The 23,989-nt window shown below is 39.9% G+C and overlaps 1 protein-coding gene across 12 annotated transcripts in view; it reads right to left on the reverse strand.

Annotated features, from left to right (window-relative positions):
- The window catches only part of FGGY (FGGY carbohydrate kinase domain containing), a 276,235-nt gene that overhangs the window by 50,590 nt on the left and 201,656 nt on the right, over nucleotides 1-23,989 (reverse strand). For all 12 annotated transcript variants that reach the window (XM_065738156.1, XM_065738206.1, XM_065738165.1 and 9 more), the window contains 3 exons: nucleotides 23,232-23,347; nucleotides 12,046-12,174; nucleotides 9,704-9,807 (listed from right to left, as the gene is read on the reverse strand). In XM_065738156.1, the coding sequence (XP_065594228.1) occupies nucleotides 9,704-9,807; nucleotides 12,046-12,174; nucleotides 23,232-23,347 (349 nt within the window). The remainder of the gene's footprint in view (nucleotides 1-9,703; nucleotides 9,808-12,045; nucleotides 12,175-23,231; nucleotides 23,348-23,989) is intronic.

Below are 23,989 nucleotides of genomic sequence, written 5' to 3' on the forward strand. Positions count from 1 at the left end.
AGAAGAGATGGAACAATTTATACCACCCATTTATTTTCACTTCTCATCCAGTGATAGATTCTCACTGCCACAGAATGCTGGTTTATGTGGAGATAATAAATCTTTCCACAGAGACAACTAACTGCAGAATATTTTAAATATTCACTTTATCAGACTAACTTTACAGTTATGCTAAATTAAATTCAGAAACAAACCACTCTCAACACTGCAATATCAAAAATAAAAACAGTTGAACTGAGAGATCCACAAAGCTCAGCAACCTGTTAGTAGTGGCCAGGAACAAAGGGCTTAGGGAGGACCACAGGCACAGGGTGACCACACAATAATCCTTCCCCAGAATATCCTCCTGGGTCTCCAGTATTTCTGTCCCCACTTGCAACCAGCATGAGACCAAACCTTTAGAAGAGGCTGAGATTGCAAACAAAACACATTTTGCATGAACACTAGAAGTCTCTCATTAAAAACTCCATTTGTGCATTAGAAAATACATTTATTGTAATGCTGACTTAGAGATCAATACGAGTCTTTAAAAAGAACACTGGATTGTCTTTAATGTCTCAGCACTACCACTGTTGCTCACGGTCCCTCACCTTCAGTTCTGGTTCCTAAACAAATATGCCACATATGTGATTTGCAGCACTACCTTGCTTTATGAGACTAGCAACACCTTGCCCCAACCTGAAAGGTTAGGAAATGTGCACACACAACTACAACAGAAATACTGGTGACTGCTCACCTCGTATGTCAGACAGAAAAACAATTATGCCTCCAAATAACACTTAAAAATCCATGAGGTTGTCTTGGTGTAGTTCAAAGCAGGCCCACTCCTTGTTGCTGTGACTAGAGGACAGCAGCATGGTATGTTGGGCCAGCACAGGAACACCCTGACCATAAGAGCATTTCTGAGCACTGTGTCTCCCCAAGAAGCAGATGGCAGAACTGTTAAATTGTAGAAAGACGTGAGCTATCCTGTTTCATAGCCTTCCCCATTGGTTGTGCTGTAGGACCCTTGTTTCTTCTTGAAAAGTATTTTTGTTGTTATCTCTAATAGGCATGTTAAGCAGATGAAATCTTGACATCACAGTTTGGCCAACCCATTCTATCAGATGGTGACAGTCCTGAAGAACTTGGAGCTCAGCAGCTGATGTAACAGAAATTTAAGAGAAGAATGGGAAACAAATCCCAGGTGGCACTTAAACAGGTAGCTCAAGTTCTCTTGCACGCACATAACATTCCTTACTATTTATGGGGCTGAACTCTTCAGCAAAACCTGCACTTCTGACTTCAATTAGTGCAAAATATCCAGGAAAAAAATAGTGTCAAATGAGGTCTGGTTTACTTATCTACTCTGGATGCCCTTCTCACGTACCTTAAGATCTTTCTTATTTGTTGCATAATGGAGCCCATTTTAGAGAGATGTTTTTGTTTTCTTTTCTTTTCTTTTTCACTGTTCAGTAGGTATGCCTTCTCAATTAGTTCAGGCCACTTCCAGCAATGCTATCAAACTTGCATATAAAATTAATCTTCTTTTACAATACCTCTGAGTTAATGGAAGTAGATTTACATTACACGGGATATGCCATCGCACACTATTTAAACATGCTTTTATTTGAATAGCTAAATGAGTAAATCCTGAGAACCTTACTTGGTGTTTATTCAGCCCTTACTTACTGAGACAAACTCCCAAGGTCAGAATAAACACTGGGAGAGGACCTCAGGCCTTCACCCACAGTTATAAACAATGAACTCAGCATAAACTGTGATTCCCAGCTGACACTGGGAAAAAAGCAGCAGCTAATGTTTCTCCTCATTTACGTCCAGAGTGATTGTATGAAAAGAGATTTACTTTCTTGCTAACAAACTTTGCCCCATTTAAGATACTGAAGGAGGGTAAACTGCAGAACGGAAGCAATCTGGCAGAATCATATGGCAAACCAGCACTTGGGATTTTGACCCCAAATCCCATAATACTCGCTGCAAGTTCTGCTACATGCAAACTTTTAAAACTAGAACAAAACAATGAAGATGTTTTTCATACTGCATTCCCTTGAAAATTTCACTTAATCACTTCAAGGCCCAGAGACATCCCAGCAGATGAACGAGGATATCTCCCATACAATTTTTCACTTCATCTGAAATCTTGGTCACTCCTTCACAGTCCTGCTGAGTTGTTCTGAGTAAAACTGCATCAGAGAAAGACATCACCTGTCCTTTAGGTTCACCATGAGATCTAGACACAGGTTGATTGATAAACTGATGACAAGGAACAAAAACAAGGTAAACAAGCCAACTGAAAAGACCACTCACTATGCAGAAATATGCTTGTGGTCTGAAGGAATCCCCTGTCTGTTGTAGGAATGCCAGTATGACACTCAGGTTTGATCCAGACTATGGGCTTCAGGCTAACACCTCTTCTGGGGCTGCAGGGAGAAACCAGAGTTGCCAGTTTGCAGCACTGTGAGATGTTATATAGAAAACGGGGAAATCTTCTGCAAAGAGGGAGGGCCACTGCTGCTGATTAACTGTTACGAACATAATAATAATAATATAAAACAGTATTAAGTTCTTCTATCCTATCCCTACAATGCTACGATGCTAGACCAATTAAGCAAAAAAATTTTTTTTAAGTTTCCTTGCTATAGAATATCATCTCCCTCCTCAAAGAGCCAAAGAAAAACCCCAAACCCTATTAAAATGCATAAGAGCTGCACTTAAGAATTAAAGGTGCAAAGTGCTGGTAGCTAGAGCTACTAAAAGGTAACATTCAATCCCACAGTAGAGGGTCCGAATCAGGTGCAGAATATTTCTGGCAGGCAGACTGGACAGCACAGCTAGGTAAGAAGTCCAGGCTATGCTTTCTAAGGCAAAACACGAGTCAAGCAGTGACAAACAGGAGATGGGCCCTATTAGGGGACAGATCTGGAGAAAATCCAACATAAGCTTTCACATCCATTGTACTTACGTCACAGAACAGAAAACCCAGGGAAGGAAGAAAACATCTCTGGTTCATGCATTTATCATACAGTGCAACACAGTGTCATCTGCAGCAAATAAATGCTGCCATTTTTAAACAGGGAAAAGTCGTGCATGCTTAACCATGCTTGGCAAAATTTCTTGCTCAGATATACATTCCCAAAGTACTGCATAGGTGCAGTTTGTAAAAGTAAAGACATAAAAATCTACTAAACTACAAAGAGCCCCAGTCTCCCATCTAATAAAACTGAAATAATAGTTCCTACTCTCTTACTCCATTCATTCAGTGTTGCAAAGAACACCGAGACCACCAAAGAGAAGACACTGCAGAAAGGCTCAGTATTATAAATCAGATACCCTAATATACAGCTGCATGTCACACAGGATGGTTTGCAGCTAACCACAGTATGAAAACCACTGCATCTGCTGGAATTTTCAAAGCAAGCATTCTCACTGATGTCAGTGAGATGTCTGTAGAGTATCAGTCTTCACGTAGACTCCAATCAGAGTGTTTTTCAAAGCATTTGTTCTGTCCCCATCTATTCCTCGAGTCTTTGAACTCGCATTATCTCTTCACAAAAGGAAAGGAGAACAGACTGCAGCTTTCTGGAGATGTTCCTAAGCATTATCTAGGGCATGTACAGTATAGTGACTGTACTGTTCTCAGGTACATCCCCACAGACAGGTTGACTACCCACACAGCGACACGATGCAAAACTTGGGCTTCTCTGACAGCCGTGCACTCAATAGGAATGTCCCATTCTCCCAGTCACCAAAGCATACCTGAACGCTGAATTATGCCAGGCCAGGAACAAAGAAATATTGCTCATAACAAAAACTTTTAATAACTCATTTTCTGAGAAACCCTCCCTTTCATCTCTGCCAAGCTTCAGAAAGGCTGGGAGGCAAGCAGAAATAAACATTGTACAGACTCACCACTGCTGGCTCTAAAGTAAACTCTCCAACTTCCTATTTACATTTTAAGATCTGAAGCTTTGTGGTTTACTAGTTCTGCAAGTAAGTGCTTTGGGTTTTGGAGGCTGCCTGCACATGATGCCCCACCACTACTGAATTCTTCCTAGCTTTTATTAATATAATAAGGAGGTCAGAAAAGCAACAATCTTTTATATGCCCTGCTAGCAGAAATATTTTACTTCTCGCCTTTTATAAACAAAAGAAAGTCAACAAAGCATACAATGTCAAATTAATGCCAGTGCAGGGGATATTACAGCTCTGTTTGTTGCTTTTGCAAAGCAAGGATGCTAGAACATGGAACAAGACAGCCTCATTAAAAAAGGGTGTGGAGGACTTCTTTGAGGGATGAGTAGAAGGCAGTGGCATTTTTATGGCTATGTAACCCTTCCAGGGCCACAGGCTGAAAAATACCTAAGCAGGCCCTGGGACATCTTCCTCAGAGGGTACAATCTGGGCAGGGCAAGGATGGACAACCTGTAACAACAGTCGTGAAGAAAATAATGTGGTTTCCATCTCATGCAGCCCTCCCGGAATGCAAAATGTCTTCATTAGCTGGGAAGTCATCACTGTGACTGCTGCCAAGCACAATATATAAGCCAGCAGAACTGAACTGAATAAGGACAGAGCAAGGGAGAGGTTCCTGTGACATTGATTTATTTCTCCCATTTGAAAGACACCAGCTCTGATTCATATGTACAGAACTGGCCTTACGGAAGAGGAGAATATTAAAAAAGCAGGAGGGCAAGCACTTATCAATTTGAAAAGCAGGCACAGGTCATTTCAAAAACTTCTGAAGCTGAGGTGATCTAGAGGGGTGCTGCTTTTGTGTTGTTTTTTGTTTTGTTTTTCTCCCCTCCTGCTTTCTCCAACTCATCTGGCCCTCCCAAACCCAGCCCCTTTCCCCTGGTCAGGGGAAGGACAAGTTGCTGCCTTTGCTGGAGCTGGGTCACAGCCAGCTGGCACCCTGGCTCCTCTCTGAAGGCTTCTGGCCCTGTCCCCACGGAGACTGCACGTTTCACAGCAGGGCTGCATGTGCAGCATTGCTGCAGGGCGCGAGGCTGAAGCACTGCACACAGCTCTCTGCTCCAGGAACGCTTTGCTCAGTGCCATCCGATGAGATTAAATAGAGCTGGGAAAGAGAGTACCAGGCTGTTTTGTCTCTGTGAGCTTTCCCCTCATCACAGATGATTTCAAGCAGCTGAGGAGTCCTTCTGTAGTAATTACTCTAAGGTCTGCTGCTTTAACAACGTGGCATGTTCTGAAGAGGAGACTCTGGTGTCAGAGCCAAAATATATGGAATCCACTTGCTGGTCTGGCTCCCACCGAGATTACAGAGATCAGGCTATGAGAACACTTCGAGCCAGCATGTCTCTGCAGCCTCCACTCCAGGATGTACCGTAAAGGACACGTACTGTGCATGCTTTGGGGGTGGAAACGTGCTTTGCACTCTATTTGTGTGAACAAAGCTGGCAGCTTGGGTGGATACTGTGGAGCAACGAAGCTCTATTGTGTTTGCCAGTCATCACGAGAATCAAATGAACTAATTTAGAAGAAGCAAGTTGGGCTGCAGTTCCTTTAGAAGAAAGCAGGCAAGGACTAGCCAGGCTTGGTAAAGCAGAAGAGGGGATATTCTTCCTAAATTAATCCATAGTAAGCACTGGAGCAGCATTGCTCATTCTGCTCTTCATGTAGCTGCTCAGACTCTGTCTCTTAGATCACATAGTGAATCTAAGGTAGAAAATCAACTACTTGTGCTCTCAAATTTTAAAACAGGACTGAATTCAAACCACATATACATTACCACTAGGGGAAAAAATGATTTGTGCACCACAGGAGGTGAGTCAGTTCCCAGTGACAGAGAGAGAGGAGTAACAGAAAGATATAAAGGAACAGACTCCCATCTAAACCAAAAAAGATTTCCTGGCAGTTCCAGAAAGTTTTGCATACAGAGAACTGATAAAGGAACAACAGAAGAATGACCACATCACCAAATGAGGATGGAAAAGAAGCCCACTGCAAAACAGAGACACTCCGGAGAAAGGGATAAACCAGTTATACACAAGGAACACTAGGAACTTTCTGGTACAGGTATCCTGTCCCACTGCTTGCTTATATTACTCAACTGTACAAGGTAACGCAACGCCTGTACCTGAAACCCCTCTGATCACACAAAGGTTTCAGCAGAAAAGAAAGGATCTTTAAAAACTATAAAATATCAGACGTGACACTGGGAGGAAGGCAGGCTTTTAGGGAACCAGCTGCCTAATTCCCAGAAGTCAGGGCATGCCTGTTAGACCCACGCAAACTCCAAGTTGGGAATAACATACAAGCTTTTATTTCGATGCCTCAAGCCTGCTGCTGTTCTGCTGTGAAAAAATACACATTTTGTGTTGTCGCCATGGTGGCACAAGCAAAGTTCCCTTTCAGTTCCAAAACTAAGTGTGGGTGCTGGAGCTTAGAGACCCTTTCTACAAAGCCTGATGGGTTGCAGCAGCCCACACAGAGCAGCCAGCCCATCACTTGAAAGGAATACCTACACTGCTCAGAGATCAAAGCCATAGCAAATGAATCCCAGCCCTACATTAAGGGACTGACCTTCAAAAGTTAAAGGACAGCTTATTTGCCATTCCTAAAGCAAACTGCACTGATGGCTTCTGCTAGGGCAATGGAGGCATATCACATAAAGTGAATACCTGTCCAAAACTATTCAAAAGACCAACCTTTTTTTTTTTTTTTTTTTTTTTTTCCCCACCCCCCATGGATAACAGATGAGCCCTGAGGTGGCAATGACTTTCAGCAGCTACCTGCTAGGATCTGGCCGTGGATCAGTAACCTAATTACACTGTGCTTTTTGCCTCTTTCGTGAGCTAGTCAAGTATCTGAACAGAAACACAGTGCTTTGCATATGCCTGATTATCCAAAACTGCCAGTGGTTAATTCTTAGAAGTGGATCTTCTCTTAAAAATGATAGTTCTACCAGAAAGTATTACAGACATGAGTAAAATTAGGTTACACATTTGTACTCTCTAAAATAACAAAGGCATAACTAGCAAACGTCTTTTGTTCAAGATCTCTATAGAGCCCTTGAGGTAATACAAATTGGGTCATGGAGTCATTTCTCTTAAAAGTTTAAAGTAAATGCCATGTTCAAGCAATACCCACACTGTGACTCCCACAGAGGATTCGATCTGAGAGTGGAAATACTGTACCAACAGCCACAGCAGCAGTAGTAGTACTCCTGCCCCCACCAAGAGGAGGAAGGGAGGGAAGGAGACAGGCATAGCAGATGATTTTGAACAGTTTCCTGTTACAATCCCTTGAAAAAAAACCAGCCGTACTTTCACCCTGCTTTCTGTTTGCTGAAGTTCTCCTGACAGTTGGTTCTTTTGGTTGCCAGAACCACAACAAAGGACGGCCTTGAGTTTCCACACAGGCCATTTTCTCCCTCTCTCGTCTCTGATCATCTCACAAAGGTATTATTGTTGCTGGCTCACTGGAGCTCGGTGCACCTGAAGCAGATCAAAGGCACTTTTTAATGCCCGCCTGACCACACAGGTCTCTCTCCCACTGCATTAAATTAAACTCGATGATTAATCTCTATAGCCCTGAGGGTCCCTTGGTGCACACGGAGAGAGAAAATATATATTTCTATCAAAACACAAGTATAATATACTTTCATTTTATAGCCCTAATTAAAAAAAGGAACAGCTAATTCCAGCCAAATGCAGCTGCATATAGGTCTCATTAAAACACAAATACAACGGCACTGTGTGCTCTGCATTCATTTCATGTACTGTACATAGGTAATAGATAAAATAACAGTAAACTAAAATCTTTCCACAGATTAAATGCAGAGAAGTTTTAAATTTGCTTATTGTCTGCCTGCTGGAGATTGCTATACCTCTGATCAGATTAGTGAAGGAAGACAGCTAAGGAACTGATTATAAAATGCTGAGTAGTTACATTTAAATAAACCAAGCGCTGCACAATCATCTATTCCCACGTTTGCATTCAAATGATTAAGAGTCTTAAAAGGTTCTATCTTGTCTATGGTGCACAGCCTATGCAGACTTCAGGTTAGCTTTAACGACAGAACAGAACAATGATTAACATCAACATGGACATTTTCATGTCTTTCCTATGACATTAGCACGCTTAACGGGGACACATCTCACATCATCTTGGAGCATGCACACAGAAAGAGCTTTTAAACTCTTTTTACCGCCATGCTTTGATTTGGGAAACAAAGCAAACTGCAATTGTGAACTGAATTTAGAACTACTTTGGTACTTACCAATATACATATATTAAAAATTAATAAATAACCATACACATGTCCTCCTCCAGGGTGAGTTACACTGAAGGAATAAGTTACAGCCAGCTGGCTCCTTTCCAGCTGTTCAGCATTGCCCTCAGACCTTTTGGGGAAACTGACTGAGAGGTCCTTAGCTCATTTTTAGCCCAGTGTTCTGTCTCTATTAACCCAGCTTATTTTAATGATTTAAACTAACTCAGCAGAATGAAACAGGTTAGCAAGAGTTCACGCAAACGGTTTCTTCTGAAGGACCTTCACCAAATGAACTGCAAACAATAAGAGTAAGGGCAGACTTGGAAGGGCAACATCTACCCCCAGTGCTGGAGTTTGCAGGGTGCTATTCCAGCACCTTAATAGACACAGACACCAGTGTGATTTTTCAGAGACAGAGTAAGCTAATAGTGGCCAACTAGGTGTTCAAATCTATAGCTTAGGAAGGAATCCAAATATATTCCATTGTTTTACAGCATCTAAGCTTTTGTTAAATGCTCTGCTTCACAATACTGGGATGACACTGTTAAATTCAATTGTGCTTAAATGATTTGCTGCACTACAATCCACATGACAAGATCATTTTAATGCATGCTGTTACTACAAAGGCAACTTATAGACTCTGCTAAACCTGATGCTTTATTGTCTGCTTCCTTTCTTTCTCTCTGCTGGAGATCTCTCTGCACGAAGCATGTTAGTCCTCTCTAAATCCACTAGCACTCCCACTGCCAACTGCTCATTTAGTAAAAAAAAAATAAATAAAGTACCAACAAGTCAATAATCAGTCGAAATTTAAGAGCGAAATGAGTTTCAAATAAAAAAATGTGGCAGAAAAGGGTACTTATCTAAATGGCATGCTTTCAGACTCATACATTTTAAAAAGGTATAAATTTCAAAAGCAGACACTAAATTTTAATTGCAATTTCAGAAAAAGCTTTTGTATTAATTCACTGAGAAAAATTAGCGAAGCGAAAATTGCTTATCAAGGTTTTTCTTTCTTTTTAGACACGATACAGATCATAATTCCATAGATCATGGCAACTTGCAGAGGTAGAACGATTTATATTGATTAAGTGAAGTGGTGGCGGAAAAGGGCTGTGACTGGAGACATGCATTCCTTCTCCACAGACACTATTCTGCAACACATTAGTGACAAGCTTGTCACAGATAACTGAAGCTCAGAGTCTGGCTCCGATTTCAGCCTGCTCTTTAAGCCACTCTAGCATCGTGGTTTCTACTTTTCATGTCATTTTTCAGTATTGATTTCTACTACTATTAAAGTCCTCTCTTAATAGCAAATGCGTGGTAATATATAATTAATACCCAAAGGTAAAGACAGAGTTCACAAAAAAAATCAAGGCAAAGGATGAGAGGCACAAAGGTCACTTTTCCCTCCAAACACATTAGTTACTGTATTCTGCACAAATTAGGACTGTACACACAACCTACCCCCATGTGGCACGAAGATGTTCCACAGATCAGAGCAACTCGTGATGTAATTGGCTGGTTTTCACATGGCAGGTTATGTCCTTTCACATCTGCTCCAATTACTCCTATTAAAATAAAATCAAAATGCTATTTTAGTGAAGAGCAAGCCAACCCTCACAAAACAGTGCTTTTCCACACACAAATAATTGCCAAATATCTCACACCACTACCACAAATCATAAAATTCTACTTACTCAATAAACAAAGCTATAAAATAACTCTGATAAAATATTTCTTTTTTATTACAGTTGCATGAGGACACAAGATGTTTTCTTGTTCGTGTTTATCATCATGATCTTTAAGTGTTCTATCAACTACAACCTGACCTTCATTCCCTTAAGTAGTTTGCCAACATACAGAAGATAAAGCCTGCCCTGATAGGAAAAGACCACAGCAGGTACGTTTATTTGTTGACAGTTTATCATGCACACACTGTTTGATTGTTTTGTCAGGGGATGAGCTGGTAAAAGGGGGAACTTGGCAGCAGACTGGAAGGCTGCCAGTCCTGTTGTATTGGCTGCTGCTGCTGTCTGTGTCAGACAGAACCATCTACAGGAGAGCAGATCAGTTCATCCCTACGAGGAGCTGTGCTTGGCTGTAACTTCCTACATGAAGCTTTCACACACAAGACAGGGCAGGATGGAAGGCAAATACAGCAAGCACTCAGCCTACAGCAGAAATTTATACCAGGAGATGCCAGAGAAGTGCCAGGAGCTTGCTTACAGGATGGGGCAGATCTGCAGTGGAGCTTCACCATGTACCTTATTACGTTTAAAGTCAAGGAGAGCCTGAAGTGGGAATTCTGCCCTCCCCTTCTTAACTTGCATTGTTGCTTGCATGGCATTGCAGCAACATAAGCCATGTTTTTTTGTTGCTCTTCTTTCTCCTGACCCTTATATTTCAATAGATCAATGTGCAGTCTGGTGACTGGTTTGGCAATCCTACCAACAGAAATATTTCTCCGTAGAAGGATAGCAAAAGCATTTGATAGACATTTTGATTTTTAAAATATAAAGATTTTACAAAGTGAAAGATGCCAAGTGTTGTGGTTAGTATGCTACATTTCCTTAGCATCTTCTTGTTTAGGTCACAACTGCAAGATTCTGCTATCAAATCAGTCTGTTGGGTTTTCTCTTATCATGGTTGCCATGGTTATCAGTGTTATGGTTGAAAGTTACTTAAATAATCAGAAAATCAAGGGCTAAAAATTCAGTGTTTTCAAAAATATGTCCTAATATCCCTTTATCTTAGTTGGCTTTTGACCACATAGCAGCAGCATAGCTGTCATACACAGGGCTTATTTGTAGGGAACAGCAGAAAGCTAATGCTTCTACTTATGCTTCCTTTTTCACTGCTCAGCGCAGACACATATGAGTTTAAACTGAGGATTTTGGATAGTGCCATCAAAAAGGCAGCACTGCCTCAGTAACTTCCTGGGGTAAGATTTTTTTCTAGCCTATCAAACTCAAAAACCTCTACTTCCTGCTGAAAAAAGTTATGCTGAATCACTTTGTTTTTCGCTCTGTTTAGATAAAGCCAAACAGTATAGTAAGAAAATGAAGAAGTTGAGCCTCACAAAAATATTTCGATGTATCTGAAACTGAGCGTATCAGAATATTGTGTTGGAAAACAAAACAAAAACAAAAAAACAACGAACATAAGGAGTCCCACACTCCAGCTGGGGAAAAAAGCCTCAGATGGGGATTGCCTCTCACAAGCCACCTCTCTCCCTACTCTTGTTTGCTAGTTCAAATGCACAGTATTTAACTAACCTTACTCTTATAGACCAAAAGCACTGTTATTGGGACATATCCAGGACTCCGCTAGCACAAACATCTGTGAAAAAGCATCCACTGCAGTATTTAAGGATGAATATCTCCTAAAACTTGGAAGGAAAACCAACTTAGACATGAAACCTCTTGCTCAGAACTTAGAATTTTATTTTTCTTGCTTATCCCCCAAATTTTGAGCAGCAGCAGATGCACACTCTCATCACGTTGGCTGGCCAGCCCAATGCTGTTTCAGCTCAGGAATTCAAAGTGGATCTGACAGAAGTCAATGCATGATTTAGAAGTCTAGCTGCAAAGAAATAAGCAGCAATATCTAAGGGCCTTTCTATAACCAGATATTCAACATTACTTACTGTTAGTTGTTTGTTTTTCTTTTAATTTTAGTTATGCTATTTCATAAGAACGCCATCTCAGCAAGTTGCTAGATATAAAACTGGCTACGCAAAAAACAGCTTTCCAAAATTAATTCAATACATTCAGATTTCCTAGAATAGTAAATATGTGACTAAGTACCTATTCCTCCAGCATGTGCATCAATGAGAGATGCTGCTACTGCAATCCCTTCGGGGAGACCAAGTTCCTTTGCAGCTTCTGGTGTTAGACCTTTTCCAACAGACTCTCCAGGAGACAAGACGTGGTTTCCTGGGCAGACACAAGAAAAAACATACACCTGTGAATTTACTAAACAGAAAAACAAACATGTGTATTACTACGAGAACTCCCTTCCTCTCCCTGAAGTTATCTGGTAACACTAAAAAGTGCATCAAAGAACTCCGATTAAGAAATATCACTCATTATGTATCTGTATGTATGTTAAACACAACCATGCTAGATCAGGCTGCTCCATAGTAATTTAAAAGTTCAAAAGCATTCAGTGCCCTGTCTAGCCACAGAGAAAGATCTCACCACAAGCAATTAAATTTTGCTTGGCAGCTTTCCAAGAGATATGAAATACTTGTGCAGAAATTCCAGGTTCTTGTGGTAGTTGCTGAATACACTGCCTGCAGCCATTCTCTGTGTATGGGAATGAGATTTGGCTGAGCCCATGCTCACCACGGAAAGCTGATCCTGGTAAAAAAAATAAAAGGACAATAACCTTCCCCTTCCTGCCTCCCCCCCTTCCTATTTCCATCCTAAGAGCTTCCACTAACAATAAGTTGGCTACAGCAACAGAAACTCTGAAAGTGAAACCAGCAAATTACTGCACTGTTGCAGCTGTACTTTCTCACACGTTTAACCATCCATTTTTCAGCCTTTCCTGGAGGTATGAACAATGTCATGGCCACCCAAACATGACCAATGCAACTCTCCTCCCTCAGGCTTGTCACCAGGAGTCCTGTGACAGGTCCCGTCTGCACTGGTCTCCACGACCATAGCGCACATTTATTTTTTTCTAACTAAAATGTAAGATATCATTTCAGTAATTAAATCACAGTGATAGAGATTGCTCAGAGCTTAAAAGAAACCTAGATTCAGGAAACTCAGAATTGAAGGACACCTGCACACTGCACAGCCTCCTGCCTGGCAGCCAAGCCTAACCAAAATCCAGGGTAATGACTGACAGCTGCTGAAATCACACACACTTCTCTATTTACCTACAGATTTGGTGGGTCAGAAGCAGTGAATGGCACAGTGGGTGCTCTCATTTACCTCCCTGTCAATCCACGGCTTTAAGTCAGAGACTTTGTGCTCTTTTAATGGTACATTTCAGTAGTGTTACTCACTAGCCTATTTTCAGTTGATAGAGTACAGAATGTTACACCTATAGAGCATCTCAATGCGTAGAAAGGAAGCGAAATGTTGTCCACAAAAGAGGTTAATTAAGAGGGATGGCACACTGTAATTTAGCAGGAACACACTAATGCCCATGAGTATTACATTCTAGAAATAGTTACACTATATCATTGTTTGATGAAAAGGTCATAATATTAAATTCACAGGCGGAAAATTGGTCTTTGGTTTTATATATCACAGTGGTAGATGACCTTAGGCTTGGCTGCAAATGATGCTGATTCTTCACTTTATGGAAGGCACCACATCCTGACTGAAGCAATGCACGGGGCACTCAATGATTAGAATACACACAAACTTTTGAGAGTTCATTTCTCCAAGAGTTTCAGTTCTGCTAAAGCCACACCTCTGCCTCTGAAAAGGGCTGGATTTTACACTGGAAATTTACAACAAATATGTCATAGCCAAAACTTCTGACTTGACTTTGGGTTTATATTCAAACATTAGGGGAGTAACCACAAGTCATCATTTCTAGCTCTCCATTAACTTATACAGAAGAAGGTGATAACATCTTCACATCTCCTCACTCAAAAAGTCTACATTTTATTGATTCTTATTCACTGTGCTAGCTTTCAAAAGGGATGCATCTTTTGTAATTTTTTCCAACAGTAAGATTTGAGAGCAAGGTGTTTCCCTTTAAGATAACTTTTTTGTTGACTTTTCATTTCTTAAGACATCAGAAAATAACACAAGTAAAACAAAGTTGTGTGCTTCACCTGACATTCAAAGACTATGCAGGTGGAAGGAAGTTCAAAAGAGTTGATGCAGCTGAAACCACATCTTTTTCTTCAGAATTAGCTGCATGACCTGAAAGCACACAGATATATTGTATATACAGTATGAGATGAAGATAGTCTGAAATAAAACATCTTCTGAAGCACTCAAGATCCACTGTTGACTCACATGGGGCTTATTTGTTTCAGTCATACTCAACCATGTAATCATCAAACATGAAAATATTTGTCAAGCTCCCATTTAGAGACCAGGGTTACTACAAAATCTTTTCCTACCAGTTCCTCGAATACTGTATTTCTAATTAACAAGCACTAAGGGGGCATTTCCAGATATAAAGAGAATCCTCTGTTCAAACAGCAGCAGAAAATGATCCTATCAATTCCATTGGTACAGGTGATGTACCAGAACAGCCAGCAGTGCTGCTAACCTCCATGGGATTCAAGTGAGTGAGAAAGTGCCCAGGGATGGGTTTCCTGTGATTCAAAGACATAATGACTGTTTTTATAAATGAATATCTATGAGTTAAGGTAAAGCTGAATGATTATTCCTTGACTAAAAGCACCTCCAGACAATCTGAGAAGTGACAGCACACAAAAGTCTCCCTTACCTGGAGTGCCAAGCAGTTAGGGAAATCAGTTCACAGAACACTGACTCTGCCCCTCTACTTCATCCTTTCAGTTTCAAAAATCAATGAAAGCAATGCTAAATGTGTGTATGTTCTTAAGGAGCTTTATAAAAGAGCAAAAGCAGGCTCTATATGGCCACTATTATCACAGGAGTTGCTTTCCCACCCACACAACAGTGAGTAAGTAGGTGTGGAATGGGCTGAGATCTAGGAGGGGAATTACTACTCCCCTTCTTTAATCCCCATTGGGAAAGTAGAAAACTCAGCTAAGCACCAGTATGCCTAAAATCTGTAGCTATAAAGCTATTAAAAGATAAAGACACCAAAGTTTAAGCAAAGAGGAGCCACAACTGAAAAGCAAAGTATTTGATTGTACAGATTGTACACCAGTACTTGGCTGGCAGTGAATGGAGATTCTTACTTGAACAGTGGCTCTAGAAGTCAAGGGACAGCTACTGTAAGAATAAAGGCATTGCACAGCTACTCACCAGGAACTCAGCAGCAGGTGCTGCCACCCTTAAATCCTACCTGTCAGGGGAAAGAAGCTGCCAGAGAGGGAGGAAGGGAAATAAGAGCCGCCCACATACACAGGCAGGCAGAGAGAGCACTGCAGAGCGCTGTATAAAAGAGGCAGTGAAATGACCGAGTCTTCTCAAACCTCCAGCCAAAGTAAATGCATCGAGTCCTTTGTTTACAGTAGACTCCTGTGCAAGTCATTTACCTCTGCCGTAACGATTTCCAAAATTAGACCTAACCAAACAAACCCATAATGGCTGAAGCTGGAGAACTTTGTGTTTCACATTCACACAGCTGTTCCACTAATGCAATGCCTTAATCCACAACCTTCTCATTTTGTACGAGACATATTATTTCTAGCTATTTTTCCCCTATAAAGCAGCAAGTTTACAAAAGGAAAAAGCTGTCTGAATCTCTTCCTCCTCTTTAATCCTTTTCTGAAGACTAATGTTAGAATTTGCTATGATCAGGTTTTGTTTGAAGAATTTATGTGGTACCAATGACCCTGTACCTTTTAGGCAGTCACCACAGCAACCAGCTATTTACCAGACGAAACACACAAGGCAGACAATACATCTTCAGTCAATTTCAGTGATCAAAATTCACTCCACAGTCTTACTAATATTTAACAGAACTAGTTTTTTTTAGTACATAGACCTTTTTAAAATAACAAAAGCAAGGGGCCAGCTAATTCAGCTATGACATACTCATCCACTTGAGAACAGCTTTTCATCCACGATGCAGAACATGATTGCACTGCATGTGTAATTAAATTTGACTGTATAAGTGCACAAAGACGCAGAAGAAAGAAAAGGGGCTGTTTCTTTTCTTCACCAACTTGCCACAAGCAAACTTGAAAGAATATATCAATCCCTTGATGAAATCCCAGCAACTTCAGAAAGAAACCCAACAAAGGAAACATCCCATTTCTATTTCATAGACACCTCCCTAAAACAGGTCAATTTAATGCTTTTTAACTCATGGGATGGCTTAGGTTGGAAGGGACCCACAACTGTTTACATGGGTTGACAGTGATAGGACAAGGGGGAATGGTTTTAAACTGAGACAGGAGAGATTGAGGTTGGACACTAGGAGGAAATTTTTCCCTCAGAGGGTGGTGATGCACTGGAACAGGTTGCCCAGAGAGGTTGTGGATGCCCCATCTCTGGAGGCACTCAAGGCAAGGCTGGATGCAGCTGTGGGCAGCCTGGTCCAGCAGTTGGTGACCCTGCCCACGGCAGGGAGCTGAAACTAATGATCTTTGAGGCCCATTTCAACCCAGGCCATTCTGTGATTACATACAGTAATCATATTTTACTGAGGGATATATGTAGTACAACTTAAATCTAGCTGGTGAGCAGAAGTGGCTAACAATCAGGGAAGAATGTAGCAACATAAGTCACTTGTGTTGACAAGAAAATAATATTCATTTTTTCTTAGGACTGAAGGTATGGTGATTTAAAAAGGGTGTTAGAAATGGTCAGGGTTTTTAGTTTTTAAATATGGAAATATCCTCCATAAAATTTCTCAAATGGTAGTTGAAAACCTGAGAAATCTCTTTCAGGAAAATATTAATAAAAAAATTATAGGGTGGTGTATTTCAAAGTGAAAAAAACACTTGGTTAAACAAAATCACTGGGCTTTCTTCAGTTCAAAAATTCATCTTTGTCTATGTGAGCTGCCACAGTAGCTTGAGGGAAATCTCTCTTGGGTTCTTTCCATGCCACTGTGCCATACAGCTTATGCTTCTGGCTGAACTACATCTCAACTACCTAACACAAAATTACTTCAGGCAGACAAATTACATTGCTAAATACTGGCAAAAGCAACCTATATGCAGGCAGATCTTGGTTCATTAAGCTGAAAAGTCAGTTCACAGACCATAGGGACCTACTTCAACAAATACTGTTTCCTTCTTGTCCAAATGAAAGAACTACTTCACAGAGAAATGAAAAACTTTCCTGGTTAAAGGTCAAAACAAAAAACATTCTGCATCACTGGCTCAGTAGGCATGCATGCTGATGGACGTGACTGAGTTGTCATTTCCAGACTTCAGTGAAACAGTGCAGAACGAACATCGTTTATAATCCATGCTTCACTGCTGGTTAAGCTGATATGCAGGTAGGTATACAGCACACATATTTAGATGTCTTACTAAGTACCTAGACCAAACATGTTTGCACTCAAATTCAGCTGCCTGACATCCCATTTTGCTTGCAATCAGTAATTTCAATACAGCAATCATTTGTATGTCGGATACCTTCCATTATTTTATTCCTAACAGTGTCATCAGATACTGTAGTTCAAACAAGCAACATCAGTGTAGATGACATGACTACTGCTATCCTTTCAGGGCTGTGAAGAATCAGAGTCTGGTTTGGTTCAGTGTATCTATCTGCACATGCTATTTAGCTTCTATTAATTATGGCTATGTCCCTGGATGTGCTCAATAGTGGCTTGGATGGGGTCCTGGGCAAGATGGGTTAGTACCAGAACTGAGGCTGGTGGCCCTGCCTGTGGTAGGGGGGTTGGAACTTGATGATCCTTGGGGGTCCCTTCCAACCCAAGTCATTCTATGATTCAGTGAAAACCAAAAGGACAGACTAAAAATAACCTGATCAGTTACTGAAAGATTGTTTCTGAATCCTTCAGCTAAGTTTCTGATGCCTTTACAATCTTATTCCTCGTCACTTTTGTGCAGTATTCAGTTCTACTATGCATACGGATACTGATGCATTACAAAGGGTTCAGAAATGAGTCAGGAAAGCAATTACAAGGACAGTTCATGTAAGAGTTTTGGTGAAAAACTTCAAGAAAAGCTCATCATTTTTCTTTGACAGAAAACTTTAATAGGTGCAGGTCAGGCATATTACTACAGTCTGGCAAAAATCTCTTTTAAAATCTCAGCATGTGGATCAACAAATGTTGATCATTAGTAATGAGCAAATTCAGAACAGGGGAAAAAGATTTAAATGGAAAAACAATGAATCTATAACTTTTCTGAGAATTTGTGGGTTTTTTCCTTTTGCTTTTTTTTAAACAACTATATGAAAAAATAGAGAATTTAAGAAGTTTAAATATAAAGCAATCATAATTGGCTCAAAGTCTGCTCAAAGTTTCTCTTATTAACAGAACAAGTTCTACGAATAAGCTCCTAGCTTCCCATATATAACAGAGACATCCACAGAAAATGTGATTCTTCTAGAAGATGGTGCGTGAGACCTGAACTCTGACAGTGGACCATGCCTAATTTTACTTTTTTTCTGAAAGCTCTGAGCTTTTACTATTAGTTGCCTGACAGATGCCGAAGCCTGAAGATGAAAGAACACTGCACAGTACTCCCTCATTCTTGCATGAGAGGGGGGAACTGGAGAGGTACAGTCTGCCAGCAGAACTCAACCTGCTGAGAGGGGATTACTGATGGTTCCTTTTATTACAGCAGAAAAGGAAAGAAAATTGTTGTTGAGGAAACACCTTGAAGATGACCTGAGCTATCCTCCACGTTTTGAAGCAGTTTAACTGAAGCTACTGAAGAGTAGTTATTGGAAAGAGGAAGAAAATCTCAGGATGGAGAACTCAGCCCACTGTACATTAATGAAATTCAGAATCAAAGGACTATGTCACTTATCTAAGAAAAAATACTTCTAACTTCGTACTGCTGAATCATAGATTATGAAAAATGCCTCAAGCTTTGAGGAAGGAGAAACCCTCAAACTGCTTTGCATTGTGCCAGTTTCACCTCCTTCACAGTTCCTGAAGCTCTTGGAAGGTTTGAAATGACAGGAAGCCAGAAAAACGTTAATATATTTGGAACACTCTTCACTTGTAAATTCCACAGATAAGTGTAAATATCCTGTGATTCATCGCTTTAACTTTGTTCAAAATTGTAACCTGTTTTAATTTATTAGGAACAGGAGAAGACAAAAAAGATAAAAGGACTCTGACTGTAAGTGGAATGTTTTACTTAGTGTTGTCTACTGTTTGCAAAGCATGATGTTTAAAGCTCATCCTTACTATCCAATTTTGTGAAGAACTGGCAGTTATGAGTTGACCTGAATAAAAATCATCATCTGCCTCTCCTAGCCGTCAAGGGAATCTCTCATAAACTTTGGAAGATCTGGCACAAAGGCCTTAGAGAAGTTAGAAAATTGGCAGAACTAATAGATTGACCTTCACAGTTGCTGCACTGTAAGTTAACGTTTACTGTGTTCTCCCACCCTGCTCTGATTCTTCCATTTTCACCCTAAAAGTAAATGAATTAATAGAACTTGCAAGTATTAAAACTGATCGCTTCTAACAAAATACAAAAGTAAGAGGATGCCAAGTGCAAACAGTGAAGTACACAATACCATCATCTCTGTTAGTTTGGTATAAGGAAGTAGAATATGGAACCATTGGAAACTGACTGAAGCTACCTGTGGAAAAGAAACAGCAGACTTATTGGAAAAAAAACAAAAATCAATCAAATTTTAACAGCCTCATATGATCATAAGTAGGCCAAACTTATCAGATGCGTACTTATTCACTTTAGAGGATGTAGCTTTAAATCCTTAGTTGGGAAAAGGTAGGAAACTGGTTTATGAAATCCTTGTAATATTGGAGGCCTGTATTTCCAAATATCACTTCTGGTTTCTTTAAAAATAATAATAAAGCTTACTGAAATGTGTGTTGTTCCATCACAGATGAAAGGTGATGAGCTGCATTTCACAAAGATTCAGCATATCAGTCTTCAAGACAAAACGTACAAGAACAGTAAAACCTTCAGGGCTATACCCTCAGTGTTCTCCCAGGTAAACTAAGCCATCTTCAAACAAAAAGAGACCTGGCATAAAATACTACCATTCAATAAGAAATCATTATTTGGTCCCTTAAGTAGCCCCTGAAGTAGGGAGCTGCGGTGAAAATTTATCAGACATGTTCCTCCAAATGGAATATATGCTTCAGTACCCTAAGAGGTCCACAGCACATGAAATTTTAAAGGAATTGTTAATGTCCTTCTAGAATACCACAAAGAGATGCTCGTCATGCATTTTCACCACAACAGATAAATGCTAATGCTTTCAGTACACAACGCTTTCACAGTGGTTTTGAATACAAGCCATCATCTTCTCTCTTGGTGGGCAAATTAACGAGATCAATAAATTTTGAAGTATTTCCAGATACAAATCTTTACCTTCACCAAAGGGATCAGTAAATTCACAGTGTACGCAGACAACTTACTGTGTGGATTCCCTACAACGTTACTCTGCTGTGAGAAATGTGAAATGTCAAAGGCCTGGGAACTTTCATACGTGAACCCACACTTTGATGTGGGAAAGGTCTGCAGATCTTCTAAAGGTCAGAAGTGAGGGTCATCCTTAATCAACAAGGTTATATGTTAAATTAAACTGAAACTACAAGCAACACACTACCTGGAACCACAAGCACCGCTCTGATTACAGTAAATAGATTTTTAAAGGGCAAGACATTTTAAAGTGATGTTGAAAAGCCTATTTATCAGAATAAAAAAAATAAGTACATTAAATAAGTTTTTCTCAGGTAATTTCCATGTATGGTTTCAGTGTCATGAAAGTTAAAGCTACTTCAACAAACCTTCCAGTCATAACTATTCATGCTCTGATTGGAAACATTACTGACTTCAATTACAGATTTAAAAATGAATAACATTTCTGCCTATTTTCAACTGGTAAAATACATATTTCTGTTACAATAAGAAAACTCAGCTAATGTTATGATTTTTGCTTTCTTTAGAAAGAAATGATGATTCAGAGCCTAGTGCTTCAGATATGGGAGAAATATATCACTATCTTTTCATTGGGAACGCGTAGGCATTAAAATACATCTTTGTATTTGAGCTAAACAAACCTTGAGCAGAGGTATGTGGGCTTGGGCAAGCTCTACAGGAGAACAAAAAGGGAAATTCCACAAGAATTACTTCAGACTTATTAGGATCTTGTTTATATTTTTATTTGAAGAGGAGTTTTTGACCTTGTACAGTTTCCCACCAACCTACTCCTACCTAGGTTATCTGTCAATTTTGAGCTCCTTTATCTGCAAGCCAGCTAAAGGTACCTGCTTATAATTCTGCTTTGTTAGGTGCAGCTCAGCATTACAAACCACCCTGAAGCACACACATTGGCTGACCATACAAGTTACTTAAACAGCTTTCCTTTTGTATAACGTGTTAAAGTTAATGGGAGCTGAGGTCCTTCATTTCATGGGATGTTGCCCTGAAGCAATATTAGAAATACATGCTCAAGGAAGATTGTCCAAGGCTTGACTCTGTGTTCACTGTGCTGAGTGCAGCATTTGTGGGCTCTAGGGAGGAGGTCTGTATGATGATGCTGTCTCACCATTACTGCTGACACTTGTGGAGCTGTCAGGGGTCTTCCACAAAACAAGACTGTTCCAAGCTGCAGCTTGACCAGTGCTGCTGCAGGGATTGAAAGGGAATTTTCTGGTAGATGGACCTATACAGCTCTTATCAATTTAAATTAAGGAAAGTCGTGTTCATTAAAAGAGATCCTACCAAGTCAAGTAACACTTAACACTCAATAAACCAAATAAAACTCCAAATTTTCACTGGAACAATGTCATAACTACCTCTTTCACAAGTACAGTGACACTGATAAAATGGGGTGGCAAATACAAGAACCCTGTGACAGCTTGGGAGTGTGGATGAGTTTGTTTCAGTGTCTCTCTCCTTTTGAAGCTAGCCCCTACTAGAAGACCAACAGGAAAACTTAGAAGTTTAACTTGAACAATTCAATTGACTTGGTACAATTCTTCTAGGTCAGATTCTGTTTCTCCAATTCCAGCCAATAAACAACCATGCACTCAAACAGCTTTTTGCTTGAAAATCAGTACAAGTGCTCAGGTAACTAGGCGTTTTTCCTGCTAACTGAAAATAAACTTTTTCCAAGAAGCACCTGTCAACTGAGGCTAATTCACTGATTGGTTCTGTAAATACTGTGTTTCAAAAAAAAAAAAAAAAAATCACAGACCTTACATTGCAAATTCATTATTTCTGTCTCGCCAAAGTTTGAGCCATGAATAGATGAGCTTCAGGGGGCTTCCATCACAACAGAAAGGTCCTTTTTATTAATGGTTACTTTATCATTTGAAACATGTACGTTGAGTTACTTAAAGAGGCAAATTGCTCTGCAGTGCCTTTTAAGTGTATTGCATAAATATTGCATTAAAGCCTTAACTTACAGTTCGTAAATAATTTATCTTAAAGATACTATTCTTCAAGGCCATCAGCTGCTGAGATGTTCTATTTTCTGCTAAAAATGTGTAGTGTATTTACTGCAAATCTCAGTTTAACCTGTGGAAGATTTGCTGAAAGCCACACGTGACAAATGTCACAAGAACCGTATTTGAACTAAAACCTCAGGAAGCCAAAAGCCTTATGCTCCAGCAGGTTTTATACCTTTACATGAGCACTTTCATTAGTAGGGGGAAATGCTGAAACCTATTCAAAGAAGCTTTCAGATACAATTACCTGATATATCTGAAAACAGCTTACAGTATATTCTGCAATGATCAGGATAGTTCATATTTCATTATGTTTCATTTCACTACAGTCCTCCCCATGCCATTTCTACTGCATGTTGCTGCATTTTAACTGCTGTACAAACTTGTTCAAAGTACTAGACATTAAAAAAAATCAAAGGAAATTTCAGATAATTAACTTTGATGAACGAGCATATTTTAATTCATGTCTGGTAATATTCTTGTTAATGACATGTCTGCTTAGGACATCCATTAAAAGTCCATTAACTTAACAGGGAAAGTCTAATAAAGTTATCCTGGAAATTTTCTGGTATATTAACATTATGGACTTTTAATGAATATCTGCTGTAGGAATTGCTATTAGCAAGCCTACCATTCTAATTAAACTCAGGCTCAAAGAGTGGAGAAACAGGACGAAGATACTTACAAGCAAAAGTACATTTTAGGGAAATTCCTATAAGGGACATTGGCATAGGTTACAAATAGCAGCTGTAAGCATTTTTTCCCTCCAACATACCTATTTTTTCATATTTATCCTTCACCAAATCCTCCAAACCAATCATCTTCCAGAAACTGTCATCCCAACCTCCATCTGAAGTGTATGTCCACTTGCACACCACTGTGCATAAGGACCTGAAAGGAGACAATATATGCACAAAAGCAGGTGAATGAACACATCATTTTAAAAACATTTGTACAAAACCACCTCTTTAATCACTGGTCAAAAGTTTCAAGCACAATGCTAACAAAAACAAATAAATAAATGGTTACTGTTTAGAGTGCATGCCCTGAGATATCCTACAAGGGCCTTCTGTTTAATATTCTTTCCTGCTGAAACAGCTCCTCATCTATTGATTGCATAAATCAGCCATGTAACAGGCTATGCAGCTAATGTGGCAGGAGTATAACAGCTCTTCAGCAAGCAGCTCAGGGAAAACTTGCTGCTTCTCTAGGCTGTAACTAAGTAGAAATGTTATTGCTTGAAGTATGTTCTTAGAAAACCTTACTAATGTTCAAGCTGAATTGCAATTTACAGGAGATGATACATGCACTGATAATTAAATGGCACTGCCTCAATACCTGCAGGTATAAAAATGCCTCTATCAGGTGAATGTGTTCAAGTGAAATTACACAGAGCTTCAGTCCAGCATGTGTTTAAGTATCACTATCATCAGCTTTGCATTTCAGTAGAAGCTGATGACAGTTCAGTGAAATGTTGAAATATCATTAGCCAAGATGCAAGTCAGTGCAATATTAAAGCTCCTGCTTCAGGTC

Source organism: Cyrtonyx montezumae, unplaced genomic scaffold (assembly GCF_038088225.1).
Source record: "Cyrtonyx montezumae isolate F1298 unplaced genomic scaffold, pur_monq_1.0 scaffold_1, whole genome shotgun sequence".
NCBI lineage: Eukaryota > Metazoa > Chordata > Aves > Galliformes > Odontophoridae > Cyrtonyx > Cyrtonyx montezumae.